The 17,188-nt window shown below is 40.4% G+C and overlaps 1 protein-coding gene across 3 annotated transcripts in view; it reads left to right on the top strand.

Moving 5' to 3' along the window:
* The window catches only part of LRIG2 (leucine rich repeats and immunoglobulin like domains 2), a 61,953-nt gene that overhangs the window by 22,831 nt on the left and 21,934 nt on the right, over positions 1–17,188 (top strand). For all 3 annotated transcript variants that reach the window (XM_066353308.1, XM_066353307.1, XM_066353309.1), the window contains 10 exons: positions 3,311–3,376; positions 5,291–5,365; positions 5,517–5,651; positions 6,853–6,996; positions 7,109–7,252; positions 7,750–7,893; positions 8,091–8,234; positions 10,528–10,608; positions 11,897–11,968; positions 12,107–12,175. In XM_066353308.1, the coding sequence (XP_066209405.1) occupies positions 3,311–3,376; positions 5,291–5,365; positions 5,517–5,651; positions 6,853–6,996; positions 7,109–7,252; positions 7,750–7,893; positions 8,091–8,234; positions 10,528–10,608; positions 11,897–11,968; positions 12,107–12,175 (1,074 nt within the window). The remainder of the gene's footprint in view (positions 1–3,310; positions 3,377–5,290; positions 5,366–5,516; positions 5,652–6,852; positions 6,997–7,108; positions 7,253–7,749; positions 7,894–8,090; positions 8,235–10,527; positions 10,609–11,896; positions 11,969–12,106; positions 12,176–17,188) is intronic.

Below are 17,188 nucleotides of genomic sequence, written 5' to 3'. Positions count from 1 at the left end.
GCGCCCGGGCCAACTTTGCTCCAATGGAGCCTTGGCTGCGGGAGGGGAAGAGAGAGACAGAGAGGAAGGAGAGGGGGAGGGGTGGAGAAGCAGATGGGCGCTTCTCCTGTGTGCCCTGGCAGAGAATCGAACCCGGGACTCCTGCATGCCAGGCCGACGCTCTACCACTGAGCCAACTGGCCAGGGCCTTGACAACGTTTTTAACCTTAGCACTTAGCACTGTGCCTGACACATTGTTCAGTAAATGTTTGCACAAATCCCTGATGCTCAGATCATTCCATTTAATTCTAGTTAGACACTTGGTGTTTTGATAAGTTAAACAGCTACACTGATTTATACTGGTTGCTTTCATGATAGTACTATTTTGAGAGTGTATTCCAGTCCACTGTTAATGTCTTTTAATTTAGTTAATGTGGATTTGTTGCAGAAAGGTCCAGAGATCCTCATTGTATGGGGTTGGATCTCTGAGGTATATATTCTTAAGACAACATTGCCCCATAGAGAGGCTCCACAGTATTCCAGGTATCATCTGGGTTCCGTTGAAATGCTCTAGAGCAGCGGTTCTCAAGCTATGGGTCGCGACCCCGGCGGGGGTCGAACGACCAAAACACAGGGGTCGCCTAAAGCCATCGGAAATACATATTTATTTTAAAATATGTTTAAAATATCCACAGGTTGCGAACCACTGCTCTAGAGCATTTTAAAGACACTGAGAAACTTGTTCTTTCCCTCAGTAGAGACACTGGACAGTTTTTACTGATAGTAAATTCAGAGTGTTTTATACCATGTTCAGTTTGCTAAATTTATACCAAGTTGAGTTTAATTTGATTGCTGTCTGTTTCTGTAATAAGTATTTTCTTTAAAGCTGATTATCTGGTCATCATTGACATCCATGAGAGAACTATAGGGGATGAGTATAGTGAAGAGTTACACTGCCAGGGAGATCTTAGGGTTTAGAAAGGCATTCGAAGCACTGTTATTAAAATGAAAGCTCTTAGCCTGACCTGTGGTGGCGCAGTGGATAAAGCATCGACCTGGAAATGCTGAGGTCGCCGGTTCAAAACCCTGGGCTTGCCTGGTCAAGGCACATATGGAAGTTGATGCTTCCAGCTCCTCCCCACCTTCTCTCTCTCTGTCTCTCCTCTCTCTCTCTCTCTCTCTCTCTCTCTACCTCTCCTCTCTAAAAATATGAATAAATAACAAATAAAATGAAAGCTCTTAATCTGTAAAAGAAAAAATGTTTCAGCAAGCATGAGATGTGGAATTAAGTCATAGTATCTAGTCTGCTATACAGATGACATTCTCCATTTGCCAGACCAGCCCTCTTGGAGTAGAATACGGAAAATCTGACTTAAATTGGACAACTATATTTCTCCTTTAGTTGAAGCACTGCACTAAGTAAACATCTTTTCAATTCTGTGAAATTCTGTGTTTGTTTAGTAGCAGATGTGAATTGAATAAAATTTCTTAATGTAAGGTTTTTATGTGGAGCGAATTCATATTTGTTTATCTCTCATAATTTACCAGCACACTTCTCCATTCATGAGTGTTCTTGCGCTGATACCTGTGCCAGATATTTTGGAATGAAGGCATTAAAACTGTTGTGGAAAAGTGGTGGCTTGAGCTAGTCTTACTTATATAATGGTTTAAGATAAGCTCTTAAAGGGAATGTTGCTAGGTTTTACAGACATGAATCCAGCTGAGAACAAATTGTTCTGTGATAGGGACATCACTCAGACCTGCATGCATCTGTCAACTGCCTGTGGTGGCACAGCGAGATAAAGTGATCTGTAGTGTGTCTCTATTACTAGCCATATTGTAATGTGTAATACATCTCTTGGGCAGACAGCTTGTGTGGGCTGGATTCCACCTCAGTCTTGTAAAGATGCCCGGAAGCATCAAGGTGATTTTTTTTTTTTTTTAAACAGAGGGAGATAGGAAGGGAGAGAGATGAGAAGCATTAACTCATAGCGGCAGCACTTTAGTCATTCATTGATTGCTTCTCATATGTGCCTTGACCAGGGGGCTCAAGCCGAGCCAATAACCCTCTTGCTCAAGCCAGTGACCATGGGATCATGTTGATTATCCCATGCTCAAGCTGGTGACCCTGCGCACAAATTGCTTAGCCTGCACTCAAGCCAGATGAGCCTGCACTCAAGCCAGTGATTTCAGGGCTCTGAACCTGGGACTTCAGCGTCCTAGGTCAGAGCTCTATCCACTTCACAACTACCGGTCAGGCAAGACGAATTTTTTTTAAGCCTATTTAAATATTTAGACTAATGAGTAATTATAGTGAAATCTGTTAATAAACTATTTTCTAGAAGTGAGATAGAATTTCAGATGTATGGCTTTTTATTAGCTCTGTGACCTTGGATCAGGAAACTATTCATCTCTGCCCATTTCTATATCAGGAAAGTAGGATTGTAAGAATATTTGCCTCAGCAGGTTGTTGTGTGGATGTAGGCCTGCCATATGTATAAAGTGTATGGAAGAGTGTCTGGCACTTAAATGGTAACTGCCGCCATAATCATCAGTGTAATTTGGATTGAGAAAATTTCCCTTTCCTGAAGCTGGATTGCCATTTTTTTTTCTTTTAGAAGACCACATTTCTATCAAGGATCTGTCAACCCCATTTCTAATATAGGTGCTCACTGTCTTGACTCATGAAATCTACAAGTTTATCTTCAGCTAAAGTGTAATATACTATATTATATCTATCATACTGTATATTGTGTAAAAAGTACATATTTATATTGTATATATTTTAAAAGGCATATGTTTAAAAAGTATATAACGTAGTATAATATAATAAAGTATAATATAACTAAAATGGATGAAGAAATTTATAATGCTATGAAATGATTTACAAGTTGTTAAGTGAAAAAGCACGGGCAAAGTACTATGTAAATTATTCTACCACTCGTAGAAATTTGCTGGTGCGTGCATACTATATCTGACAGGCCACACAAGAGATGGTGTGTTTTCATTTGCTGCTGTGGGGGATGGAAATCAGACGGCTGGAGACCAGTGGGAGGTGTTTTACTGTGTATCTTTTTATATTTTTTGATTATTGAGTCATGTGGCTGTATTTCCTAGGTAGTTAAGAAAAACCGCGAAAATGAAAAAATAAAATGGCTATTTTGAAATCTAGGTGAACTTTTTATTCATTCTGTATAAACATTCTTTTTGTCTGTTTTACTCAAATTCACATTTGATAGGGCTTTTAGATTCTTTTTTTAGTTAAATAATTTTTTTTCTTTACGTATGTTTTCCAGCACTAAACTAAGAATGGTCTTTTGTTCTCCATCAGGGATTTGAGTCATAATCGGTTGTCTCACTGGAACATCAGCTTGGAATCTCAGACATTACAAGAAGTGTAAGTTATTTTACTTATTTAAATTATATTAAATTCGAGGTGATTTAATGCATTATGTACTTAAGGATGTTCAATTTAGAAATGCTGTCAAAAATTGAAGAAAAAAACTTTACATTAAAAGACATTGTTTAAAAAACTGCCATTTTTGGCTTTGCTATCCCAGACTCAGAATTGTGCCATTGAGTTGGTGATTTCAGGTTGCAAACTGTAGAAATATTCTTCCTTGGGGCCAAAAGTAAGATTTTTCCCTCTCTTGAAAGTCAGTATGTTTTTTGCCAAAGTTTAAGCCAAAGTTAAGAAACTCTCTGTTGTGTAAACTTTTTATGTCTTGACTCATTGGAAACATATCTAAAGTGGATTTATATGAAATACAGTATTTCGGGGATCATTTGGAATGTGGTAGTTAGTATATTTCATTACTAAAGTTTTTCCTTTAATACTGAGATATGTGTATCATTATGTATTAGAGTAAGTTTTCTTACTAGTACTATTAATATCAGTGATTGCATAGGGATGTTTCCAGAGTCACAACTATTCAGTCTTGTTATGCCTTTACCCTAAACAACCCCAGAAACCTCAGATTCATTTTTCATTTTCATTTCTTGGACAGGATAACTTGTGCATTCATTGTTCCTGTACCCGTTCCTTCCCTGCCCCAGATAGACCGCTTCTACTCTGCTGTGTAGTGAATTGAATACACAGTCGAGAAGCTTATTAGCTGACAGCGTATGCGCTGAGGGAAGATGTGAAAGCGCTTCAGCGGGAAGTCCATGAGCTTTTTTTTACATGGACTTTATAACTTTGGGGGTTCCTGTCTTTTACTTTTTTTTCCCTGTAAATTGTCGAGGTTGTTCATTGATTGAAAACCAGGTTAATGAAATGGAATTATATTAGTTTTGGTATAGAAACACTTGAGACAATATCTTTTAAAGAGCTGCTGGGATCAGATGATGATGTCATATCATCTGTAAAATTTAATCATAGTCTCCATTGCTAGGTTGGTAAATTTCATCTGTGCTCTTAAGCAATCCTCCCTCACTTTGAATATCTTTAAAATATATATGTATTTTTCCATATATGTGTGTGTGTTTCTATTTTAAAATTTATTTGTAATTCCATTATAAATAAAGATATGAGTGTATTAATTATTTTTTCTTTGTTAAGAAGGACTTGAATTAGCTGTTATAAGTATAACATGAAGTGCACACAAAGTGCAGTTTTTGTGAGCAGTATATTCTAAGAACATTAATGGGATTTAAAAATATTTAATGTGCAAAATATTTGATAACCTTTTTTTTTTTTTTAAATTCTGAAGCTGGAAACCGGGAGAGACAGTCAGACTCCCGCATGCGCCCGACCGGGATCCACCCGGCATGCCCACCAGGGGCGACACTCTGCCCACCAGGGGGCGATGCTCTGCCCCTCCGGGGCGTCGCTCTGCCGAGACCAGAGCCACTCTAGCGCCTGGGGCAGAGGCCAAGGAGCCATCCCCAGCGCCCGGGCCATCTTTGCTCCAATGGAGCCTTGGCTGCGGGAGGGGAAGAGAGAGAGACAGAGAGGAAGGAGGGGTTGGGGGTGGAGAAGCAAATGGGCGCTTCTCCTATGTGCCCTGGCCGGGAATCGAACCCGGGTCCCCCGCACGCCAGGCCGACGCTCTACCGCTGAGCCAACCGGCCAGGGCCTGATAACCTTTTAAATATTGAGATCAGTCATAGCTCTATATCACGGAAACACATTTCTTATTAAAACCCTTTAATTTCTCAGTATAATACACTTAGTGTAACTCATTCTGAGTCATTGGCTTTTTCATATGTGGCACCCAACTTAAAGAACATGTATTAGCCAGTAAACCAGAGCTCAGGAAGTAACATTTCTCTCACTAAACTCTGAAATCTTTATTTCCTCTGTGTCTAGGAAAATGAATTATAATGAGCTAACAGAAATCCCCTATTTTGGAGAACCAACCTCTAATATTACTCTACTGTCATTGTAAGTAAATAAGATTTCAGACCTCTCACTTAAATTAGGAATAGCACACTGTTTGTTTGTTGTAGGTTCCCTTGTTGATCCCAGTTATTTACACTCCTGCGGCCTGGGGTGCACCACTGGCAATAGCTTCAGTATAATCTCTGTTTTGTAGAGTCCATAATACAGTCACAGAAATAAATGCAGAGGCGTTCCGGGTTTACCCTGCTCTCGAGAGTTTAGATCTCAGCTCAAACATGATAACGGAAATCAAGACTGCTTCATTTCCTCGAATGCAGCTTAAATACCTGTAAGTTAATAGAGTTTAAACTAGATTTACTTTACAGTGCATGTTTATTATTTGTTGATACTTCCCAGAAATATCTGTTGTTGTGATTCTCATATACTTATGTGAAACAAACCTACAATCAGTTTTTTTGAGTTTTATTCTTTTTTTTTTTACAGAGACAGAGAGAGAGTCAGAGAGAGGGATAGATAGGGACAGACAGGAACAGAGAGATGAGAAGCATCAATCATTAGTTTTTCGTTGCGACACCTTAGTTGTTCATTGATTGCTTTCTCATATGTGCCTTGACCATGGGCCTTCAGCAGACCGAGTAACCCCTTGCTCTAGCCAGCGACCTTGGGTTCAAGCTGGTGAGCTTTTGCTTAAGCCAGATGAGCCTGCGCTCAAACTGGCGACCTCAGGGTCTCCAATCTGAGTCCTCTGCATCCCAGTCCGACGCTCTATCCACTGTGCCACCGCCTGGTCAGGCCAGCTCAATTCTTTTTAAAAAGTTTTTACTTAGAAAAAAATTTTTTTCCCTATTGATTTGAGAGAGAGGGAGGAAGGGTGGAAGAGGGAGAGAGGAGAAGGGAGAGAGAGAGAGAGAGAGAGAGAGAGAGAGAAGCATTAACTTGTTGTTCCACTTAGTTCCATTTAGTTGTGCACTCATTGGTGTTTCTTGTATGTGCCCTGACCAGGTTGAACCCATAACCTTAGTGCACCATCATGACACTCTATCAACTGAGCCACACAGCCAGGGCCTGTTGTTTTCTTTTTATATCGAATTTATTGGGGTGACATCGGTTAACAAAATTATATAGGTTTCAGAGGTATAATTCTATTATACATCATTTCTTTATTGTATGTTTCACCCCCAAGTCAAGTCTCTTTCCATCACCATTTACCCCCCTGCACTGCTAACAGTTTTATAGAAGGTAGATAGGTGTGGTTTGTTAAACAGCAGCTTACCCTGTATAATGCTGATGAGAATTAGCACATGCTAATGTTTTACATTTTACAAGCATGTTAACACATACTGTTTCAACCCAAATGAAGTACGTTGTACAACCCTTATTTTGTAGTTGAAGAAACAAAGTAGTGAGATGATTTGTGAAGTTTGCACAGTTGCTAATGGTAGAGCTGGGGCTCAGTCATAGACTCGGGCTGCTTTCCTGTGGTAGGATTTTGGTTCGTTAATTTTTTGTTGTTATCTTGTTCACTTTAGGAATTTGAGTAATAATAGAATAACCATTCTGGAGGCTGGTTGCTTTGATAATTTATCGAGTTCCTTATTAGTGGTCAAATTAAACCGTAACAGAATCAGCATGATTCCACCCAAGATCTTCAAGCTCCCTCACCTCCAATTCTTGTGAGTAACTAAATAGATGATCTCTTTTTTCTTACAGTGGCTTTTCTTTTTTAATTATTATTAGAGCAGATCAGCAAACCATTTCCTGACTATAAAACTATCTTTGTTAAAGGGAACTTAAAAGAAACAGGATTAAAGTTGTAGAAGGACTAACATTCCAAGGGCTGGACTCCTTGAAGTCTTTGAAGATGCAGCGGAATGGAATCACCAAACTTAAGGATGGAGCTTTTTTTGGCTTGGATAACATGGAAGAATTGTAAGTACTGTGAACCAGCATAGGCGATTGTTAGGAAGGGGTTTGACTGGGACTTTGTGGTGTTAGCTAGGACAGTTGTTACAGTTACACCAAGGCACATAATTTCTTTTTTCCTTCTCTGCTGTGAAATAAGTGTACACAAAGCTCATTAAGTTATCTACTTAGCATTTTTGTCATCATTTTGAAACATTTTGTCTAAATAGTTTATGTTCCCTTATTGTTTTGGTTGATGAAAATTATCAGAATTTATCCAGAACGGGTATACTATACCTCTTGGTGTCTTGATTTTATAGGTTTGATATTTTTGACAGTCTTACTACCTTCTAGCACTGAATCTTAAGTAAGATAAATATTTATTGAATAGAACTTGTTGGTTAGTTTGGGTTGAACAAAGGAATATGTTTCTCTGAGTAAGACTTAATGAGGGTTTTTGGAATCTTCTCATTGCGCTGTTTGTTATGAAACATGTTTTCTTCTTTCATTCTCTAATTCTGCAGAGAACTGGAGCATAATAACCTTACAGAAGTGAACAAGGGCTGGCTGTATGGCTTGCGAATGTTACAGCAGCTCTCTGTGAGCCAGAATGCTGTTGAAAGGATCAGCCCTGATGCATGGGAGTTCTGCCAAAGACTGTCTGAGCTGTGAGTGTTGGATGGCATTTCAGTGGAGGCTCTGAGCTAGAGCAGGTTGGAGTAAATCATTCCCCTGGCCCGTAATAAAATCTAACATTCCTCTATTAGAAACTTGTTGAAAGCTCTAAATTTATCATGTAAATTGAATAAGAATCTGAAAGTTGAGCTAAAATACAGTGACTGCCTTTCCTGTTGCCTGTTTTCAGTGATTTGTCCTATAACCAGTTGGCCCGCCTGGATGAGTCGGCCTTCGTGGGTCTGAGCTTACTGGAGAGGTTGAATTTAGGGGACAACAGAGTCACTCACATCGCTGATGGGGTGTTCAGGTTTCTTCCCAGTCTTCAGACACTGTAAGTACATCTGACCTCTTTTTTTTTTCCTTCTAATTTTTTTTTAAAGCAGTAAAGCAAATAAAACAATTGGTCAGTCTGCAAATTCATGCATGTTAATTCATTTGTGGTTCTTTTGTCCTGTGCCTCTGGGCAAGACAATCCTGTCTCTGTCCTGTACCTTAATCTTATTTATCTCTGGCCAGTTCTGCTTGTATTTTAATTTTGAATTAATCAACTAAATAACAAAGCATCTCTTGTGCCAGTTACTGTGGAATGAAACCCAGTTGCTAGTGCCAAGAACGCACATGTTCTTGTTCCTCGGGCCTCGAGCTACCACTAGTGCCCAGAACCACCACGTCTCATTCATAGGGTGTAGGATGTGTCTGTCAGGGATCCATTCACAGTTACTAATTTCCTGAATGACTTTGGACAGAAAAACTAATATTTATCTATGATCTGGGATGTACCAGGTGCTTTCAGAACACTAGGATCTTACTGCTTTTTTCCATATCGGAGGCCGAGGCTCAGAGACATTAAAGCAATTTGTTTCAAGTCACATAGTTTATGAAGGTTTGAGCTTGGATTAGAACCCAGGTCTCTGCTGTTAAAGCTCATCTGCTTTAGCATACTGCCAGATGAACAAAGTCTCCTAACCTTTCCTGGGTATTATTTTCTTTGTTTCTTCATCCAAAGAAGATGGACACAGGATTAAGTGGTTGCTAAGGCAATTTCAACTCTAAAATTCTGTAGTTGTGTAAGTTGAATGTTACCATGATTATGGTATATAATTGAATGTGAAGAGGTATTTTAAAAAAATACAGTAATCTCAGACACAGCAGAATAAGAGAAAGAATGTGTAGTCTTAAGGTTCCTTAGTGGGGACTTCTTGCCCACCGGGTTCCGAATTGATGAATGGTCTCAGGAGAGAGGCAGGCGTCCAGCTCTGGGCCCAGCCATCAAGGAGAAAGCAAGCATGCTCGGTTTCTGGAAGTGGTGTGTCTATATGCATGATTGTGTGTTTGGTTTTTTCTTTTTTAACTTAGTAAGGTGGTCTTCCTTCAGATTTGGTCTTGAAATTAGAAACGACCCCCCGCCCTACCTCTTCACTCCATCATCAGAGGTGGAACTGGACCTGCCACCCTGGGCAGGTCCCTTCAGTGTTACTGCTACACAGGTTGTTGTTTGTCATATTAACCTGTGAGTAGTGAGTTGTTTTCATGCTCGCTGACCTCGGGGAGTGAGCTTTCTTTGCAAAAAATGAAATTAGTTCCAGTTACTCTGGATGGTCAGGAGGCAGGAGGACGCACGTGAACGTTTGTACTACTCAAAGGGTTAGTGTAGTCAACTGCAGAAATACATGATTGTCTGATGCCACAGAGATAGTTAAGGCAAAACAAAGATCAGCTCTGAGAAATTTTGACTTTAGCCCAGTGCTCTTGCCGGAGTAGCTACCCTTCTTGCCATTTGGTGAGTGAGCGCTTATTTCTGCAGTGCTGTGGAGGAGGGGCAGGCCCTGAAGAGGGAGCCTCGTGGTTCCTTAGTGAAATAACACGAGCTCTGTTAGCTTTCACCGCAAGTGAAGGTACAGTAAATGCGGAGTGTGTTCACCTGCCTCCTCAGTGTTAGTCACACACGCTTCACCTGTGTTTTATAAAGCAGAAGGCTTTGTGCTTTATCATGAGACGACTTAAGGGAGTGAAAGCGATCATCTTTAACTGGTATTTCTTCTATCAGGACATGGTGTGGTGCAATTGCATTTCCTCTGAGAATTGAGCAGTGCATTTCAGAAGCTCCATACTTTTCCTTTTAAAGAAAACTGGGTTCCCTCTAGCACTGGATGTACTGTATCATCCTCACTCCCCAGGGGGCGTGTTTAATTGCTGTGGAGCTGTGAGACTATATTGCTCTCTGTCAGCCATTTCAGGTTAAGGGCCCAGGGGAAGGCTTGCGTAGCCCAGAAATCCCATTAGTCTAAATCAGATTTGTAAGCCGGATCTCCTGAATCTTGAAATCCTACATTTTGCAGGATCCTACACATAACTTTTAATATGCTAACACATTTAGAGGCTATTAGCTAGGCCAATTGATACCCTTAGCAGGTTGCTTAATTTATTTATTAGGGCCAGCTTGATTCTTAGCTTGTGAGAATCAGTTTTTATATGCTTATTGCAGTATTTAAAAAAAAGTCGCCTTCATCCTAACTTCGCTGAAAAAATTAGGATCAAAATTAGCATTGCCATGCCAGAATGGTGCTCAGTGTTTTAATGGTCACATTGACTAGCATAAACTGTCTTTTCTGATATTTCTGTAGAAATTTAAGAAACAATGAAATTTCATGGGCCATAGAAGATGCTAGTGAAGCCTTTGCTGGACTCACGCGTCTCACTAAATTGTATGTATTTAAAATATGTATGTATAGATATCTATAAAGGTGTGTTTTTAAGAACCAGTGTGCTAGGATTATGGTCGTTTGCTGGGATTGGAAAGTCTGAGCCTTTTGCCTCATTCAGTAAGGAAGAAGCTTTGTTGATTATTAAGTTGTGGGTTTTTTCTTTTTCAATTTTGTTTCTGTAGAGGTGCACTTTTTTTTTTTAAAGGTGGGAGAGAGAGTGATGAGAGAGAATCACCATCTCGTTGCTCCACTTAGTTGTGTGCTCATTGATTGCTTCTCCTATGTGTCTGGGACTCGAGCCGGTGACCCTGGAGTTCCAGGATGACTCCACTGCATGTGGTGCCATACTTTCCTATTGAAAGAGCCTTGGCTGGTTGGCTCAGTGGTTGAGCATCGGCCCAACATATGGATGGTCCTGGGTTTGATTCCCAGCCAGGACACTCAGGAGAAGCGCCCATCTGCTTCTGCATTCCTCCCCCTCTCACTTCTCTCTCTCTGTCTCTATCCCTCCCTCTCCCTCCCTCTCTCTTTTCCTCCCTTTCTCTCCCTCCCTCTCCCTCCCGCTTCTTCCTTCTCCTTCCCTCTCTCCAGCCATGGCTCAATTGGAGCGTGTTGGCCCCAGGCACTGAGGATGGCTCCATGGCCTCTGCCTCAGCCACTAAGAAGAGCTTGGTTGCTGAGCAACAGAGTGATGCACCAGATAGGCAGAGAATCGTTCCCTAGTGGCTTCCCAGTGGATTCTGGTTGGGGCACATGTGGGAGTCTCTGCCTTCTCTCCACTCACTGAATTAGAAAAAGAGAGAGAAATTGTTAATGGAACTAGATTTTCTATTTGTACTGAGAAACCAGAGTTGAACCAGTAACCTGTTCAATCACGTGAGAGTTATGAGTGTTTAACAAGAGAGGATTCTCTCAAGTAAGGTTTTAATCTTATCCCACCAGAATTTCTGCAAGGCTTTAACTTTGTGTGAATTTCTTTGACCTGATGACATTTTGCTAGGAAGGGAGAAACTGGGCATGCCACCCAGTTGCGAGAAACTGGGCATGCCACCCAGTTGCTTATATGAAAACTGCCAGTGTGCCAGGCCGGTTCACGGGCACGTCACTAAACTCGGACATCTTAATGGAAGCCTTCACTCTGAGCTTTGCATAGTTTATTGTAAATGCTTGCGGCTTTCCTAAAAATGCATGTTGAGCTTATTTTCACCTTTCATAGGTAAATGTTTGATTTAATGAATTTAACTTTGTTTAATGGAGAGCTTTATAAGTAGGTCTGTTTGTATTTCAGAATCTTACAAGGAAATCAGATTAAGTCGATTACAAAGAGAGCCTTCACTGGTCTTGAATCCCTTGAGCATCTGTAAGTATTTTGCATATATCTTTCTCAGTATATAAATAATCTTTTCTATTAGCAGAAATTTTCTTGGCTATTTAAAGTGTTTATAGAACTTAATTGTAGGAGTGGTAACTGGTAATGTTTCCTTTCTCTTTATTTCAGAGATTTGAACAACAATGCTATAATGTCTATCCAAGAAAATGCTTTTTCTCAGACTCGCTTGAAAGAACTGTACGTAATTTAATTATTTTTGTCACCAATTAGATCATTATCCATGCTTATGCTTAAAGTGTGATGAATGTGACCCAGATGTTTTTAAAAGCACACGATTCAGGCAGGAAAAAAGTGTTACTATGCAGTTACTTTAGTGGCTGGACAGAATTTAAAAAGAAGCCAACATTGAAAAGTGTGGTGTGGCACCACGCCTTCTGTGTGCCTGTGCTTCGAGTCAGCACTGTTCCTTGTGCTCTCGGTACACCTGACTGTTGGTACCCCCCCCCCCCCCCCCCCGTCTGTCTGTACACTCCCTCAACCCCCGCCTCTTTCTGGACTGTTGGAAATGTGTTTCCAGCCCTTACACTTTGGGGTGGGTTACAGTGAGGTGTTATAGAATCTTTTGGAGATGATCTAGCACTTTCAGTATGACGCTTGGGATGTTTCTAATCTGCTCAAGCTAATGAAATGTTCAAAAACTGCATATAGTTGTAACAGAAAAATACATCTAATATGCTTTGTTTTCATTCATGATTTTTTAAAAAATTTCACTTAATGGTTTAGAGGTGTCACGGGGGTGGGTAGGGATGGGTGGCTAGTTTGAATATTCAGCCAGTGGTTAGAACCCAGGGACAGTAACAGTTTATCTTGCCTTACCTAAAAGCTGCTTAAAGGAAAGTCTGTGGAGCAGAACTGGTTCATGAGGAGATAAGCATAGAAATTCAGAGTAAGTGTTTTGAAACTTTTAGAACAGTTTGACATTACTGTGATACTTCTGTTGAATTGAAACGTATTGATCTCCAAGAGGTGGGAAATTCCGGTTCTTCACCAGGTAGTTTGAGAAGCACTGGATGGAAGTGTGTGCGTTCAGACTGCCTGCTGGGGTTTGAATTCTTGCTCCTGTGGCATTGGGCAGATTGATTAGCCTAAGACTGTTTCCCTGCTGAAAATGATAATAGCTAGTGAGGATATACTGAGATTGATTTGTTTATTCAACAGATTTATTGTCATCTTCTGGAAAGGTATTGTTCATAGCAACGAACAGGACAAAAGTCTCTTTCTCATAGTATAATACAATAAATTCTAATAAGAAAGACAAGTAATGAACCAGTAGATATATTTTATCAAGTAATGAATGTTTTGATGAAATACGAAGCTGGGTCAAAGGTAAGGGGAGTGACAGGGATTGCTGTTTTAGATGAAGCAGTGAGGAAAGGTTTTCTGAAGGTAACAGCATTTGAGCCAGGACCTTAATGAAGGACATGGAAAACCATTAAATACTGGCTGAAGAGTGTTCTGGGCCCAGGGGAGGGCAGGTGAAAAGGCCTGAAGGTGGGGGCTTGCTTCTTGTGCTTGACACTAGTGTGGCTGGAAGACGAGGGGATGGGGAGTGGGAGGAGATGAGGTCAGGGAGTCCCGTGGGAGCCAGCTCATTAGGGCCTTATAGGTCATGAGGAGTTAGGGCCCCCACTTGGGAGAGTTTTGAGAAGCTTCTCAGCACAGAGCCTGTTACATAGCGGAAGTTGAATAAATAGCAATAAAATGTTACGATAATTATCATTAGTTATTTTCTGCCAGGTTTCTTAAGTGGATTGCTTTTTTGTTGAAGGTATTTTGAATTATTTCTCCTAGGCTTAGGCTAACTTGTAAGGGCCCACCTTATTGCATATCACCTTTCTTTGCTTGTGATAATGTGAAGGCCGGCAAGAAATTTTAGCATTGTTATGAGGTTAGTTCAAAATGTAATTTAGGTAATAGATGAAAGCACATATTATAGTTTTATTCAGAGAGTCATTTAGTAACTGGGGAGTTGGTTTGAACAAACTGCTAATGCGGGAACTCTACTGCAGCTTTTTGACTGAGAAGATGTGGTTGCATACTTTTTGCATCAACACTTACTAAATCTGTATACCTTTTGGTATTGATCACAGTGCTTTGCATAAATATTGGGGGGAGGTGGGAGAGTTGCATATAAATTAAAATTTATTTTGCATTAAAATTATATAATTATGGTAGAAAAATTATAAAGTGCTGTTAAACCAAGAGGGAAGAAAGATCCCAAGTTCCTCCTTCTCAATGACGACGGCCATAAGCACTTTGCTATCTCCCATGTACTTGAGCAGACGCAGGGCACTCCCCTGGGCCCTCGTGGGCAGCCCGGTCAGCATGTGAAGGGGAGAGGACGCAGAGAATAGAACCGAAGGGAACTAATGCGGATTCAGTGGTATCTGTGGCCAGGCACTGTGCTAAATACTTTTTTTTTTAATTTATTTTAGATTTTATTTATTCACTTTTAGAGATGGGGGGGAGGAGAAGTGGGGAGGAGCAGGAAGCATCAACTCCCATATATGTGCCTTGACCAGGCAAGTCCAGGGTTTTGAACTAGCGACCTCAGCGTTCCAGGTCGATGGCTTTATCTACTGCGCCACCACAGGTCAGGCTTAAATTCCTTTTTGAGGTAGTCATTTTCAGTTCCATTTTCCAGAAATAGAAACAGATTTTGGAGAATTCAGTATCTTGCCTAAGGTGAGTTGTGGAATTATGATATGAGTCCAGGTCTCATGAGGTCAGCTTATACCTAAGAAACTGGGTCAGACGTCACTCCTCTGTTCTTAACTGTCAGTGGCTTCCTGTTACTAATAAGGAAAAAACCTCGAGTTCTTAGTTTCTTTCTTTCTTTTTTTTTTATTATTAATTTTACTAGGGTGACATCCATAAATCAGGGTACATATGTTCAAAGAAAACATGTCCAGGTTATCTTGTCGATCAGTTATGTTGCATACTCATCACCCAAAGTCAGATTGTTCTCCATCACCTTCTATCTAATTTTCTTTGTGCCCCTCCCCCTCCCCTTCTCCCTCTCCCTCCCCCCCCAACCACCACACCCTTGTCAATGTCTCTTAGTCTCGTTTTTATGTCCCACCTACGTATGGAATAATGCAGTTCTTGTTTTTTTCTGATATACTTATTTCACTCCATATAATGTTATCAAGATCCCACCATTTTGTTGTAAATGATCCAATGTCATCATTTCTTATGGCTGAGTAGTATTCCATAGTGTATATGTGCCACATCTTCTTTATCCAGTCTTCTTTTGAAGGGCTTTTTGGTTGTTTCCTTGTCTTGGCCACTGTGAACAATGCTGCAGTGAACATGGGGCTGCATGTGTCTTTACGTATCAATGTTTCTGAGTTTTTGGGGTATATACCCAGTAGAGGGATTGCTGGGTCATAAGGTAGTTCTATTTTCAGTTTTTTGAGGAACCACCATACTTTCTTCCATAATGGTTGTTGTACTACTTTACATTCCCACCAACAGTGAATGAGGGTTCCTTTTTCTCCACAGCCTCTCCAACATTTGCTATCATCTGTCTTGTTGATAATAGCTAATCTAAACAGGTGTGAGGTGGTATCTCATTGCAGTTTTGATTTGCATTTCTCTAATAACTAATGAAGATGAGCATCTTTTCATATATCTGTTGGCCATTTGTATTTCTTCCTGGGAGAAGTGTCTCTTCATGTCCTCTTCCCATTTTTTTATTGGATTGTTTGTTTGTTTGTTGTTGAGGTTTATGAGTTCTTTGTATATTTTGGATATTAGGCCCTTATCTAAGCTGTTGTTTGAAAATATCATTTCCCATTTAGTTGGCTGTCTATTTTGTTGTCAGTTTCTCTTGCTGAGCAAAAACTTCTTAGTCTGATGTAGTCCCATTCATTTATTTTTGCCCTCACTTCCCTTGCCTTTGGAGTCAAATTCATAAAATGCTCTTTAAAACCAAGGTCCATGAGTTTAGAACCTATGTCTTCTTCTATGTACTTTATTGTTTCAGGTCTTATATTTAGGTCTTTGATCCATTTTGAATTAATTTTAGTACAAGGGGACAAACTGTAGTCAAGTTTCATTCTTTTGCATGTAGCTTTTCAGTTTTCCCAGCACCATTTCTTGAAGAGGCTTTCTTTTCTCCATTGTGTGTTGTTGGCCCCTTTATCAAAAATTATTTGACTATATATATATATATGTGGTTTTATTTCTGGACTTTCTATTCTGTTCCATTGGTCTGAGTGTCTATTTTTCTGCCAATACCATGCTGTTTTGATTGTCGTGGCTCTATAATATAATTTGAAGTCAGGTATTATAATGCCCCCAGCTTCATTCTTTTTCTTTAGGATTGCTTTGGCTATTTGGAGGTTCCATATAAATCTGATGATTTTTTGTTCCTTTTCTTTAAAAAATGTAATTGGAATTTTTTTTTTTTTTTTTCATTTTTCTGAAGCTGGAAACAGGGAGAGACAGTCAGACACACTCCCGCATGCGCCCGACTGGGATCCACCCGGCACGCCCACCAGGGGCGATGCTCTGCCCACCAGGGGGTGACCAGAGCTACTCTAGCGCCTGAGGCAGAGGCCACAGAGCCATCCCCAGCGCCCGGGCCATCCTTGCTCCAATGGAGCCTTGGCTGCGGGAGGGGAAGAGAGAGACAGAGAGGAAAAGCGCAGCGGAGGGGTGGAGAAGCAAATGGGCGCTTCTCCTGTGTGCCCTGGCCGGGAATCGAACCCGGGTCCTCCGCACACTAGGCCGACGCTCTACCGCTGAGCCAACCGGCCAGGGCCTGTAATTGGAATTTTGATGGGAATTGCATTAAATTTGTATATTGCTTTGGGTACTCTGGCCATCTTGATTATATTTATTCTTCCTATCCAAGAACAAGGAATATTCTTCCATCTCATTGTATCTTTTTCGATTTCCCTTAACAATGCTTTGTAGTTTTCATTATATATAGGTCCTTTACATTCTTTGTTATGTTTATTCCTATATTCCTAGGTATTTTTTTTGTTGCAATCATGAAGGGGATTATTTTTTTGAATTCATTCTCAAATGTTTCATTGTTGGCATATAGAAAGGCTATGGACTTTTGTATGTTAAGTTTGTATCCTGCGACCTTACTGTATTGGCTTATTGTTTCTAGTAGTCTTTTTGTAGATTATTTGGGGTTTTCGATGTATAGGATCATATCATCTGCAAAATGTGATA

Source organism: Saccopteryx leptura, chromosome 11 (assembly GCF_036850995.1).
Source record: "Saccopteryx leptura isolate mSacLep1 chromosome 11, mSacLep1_pri_phased_curated, whole genome shotgun sequence".
Lineage (NCBI taxonomy): Eukaryota > Metazoa > Chordata > Mammalia > Chiroptera > Emballonuridae > Saccopteryx > Saccopteryx leptura.
This window is presented reverse-complemented; position numbering and strand designations above follow the sequence as displayed.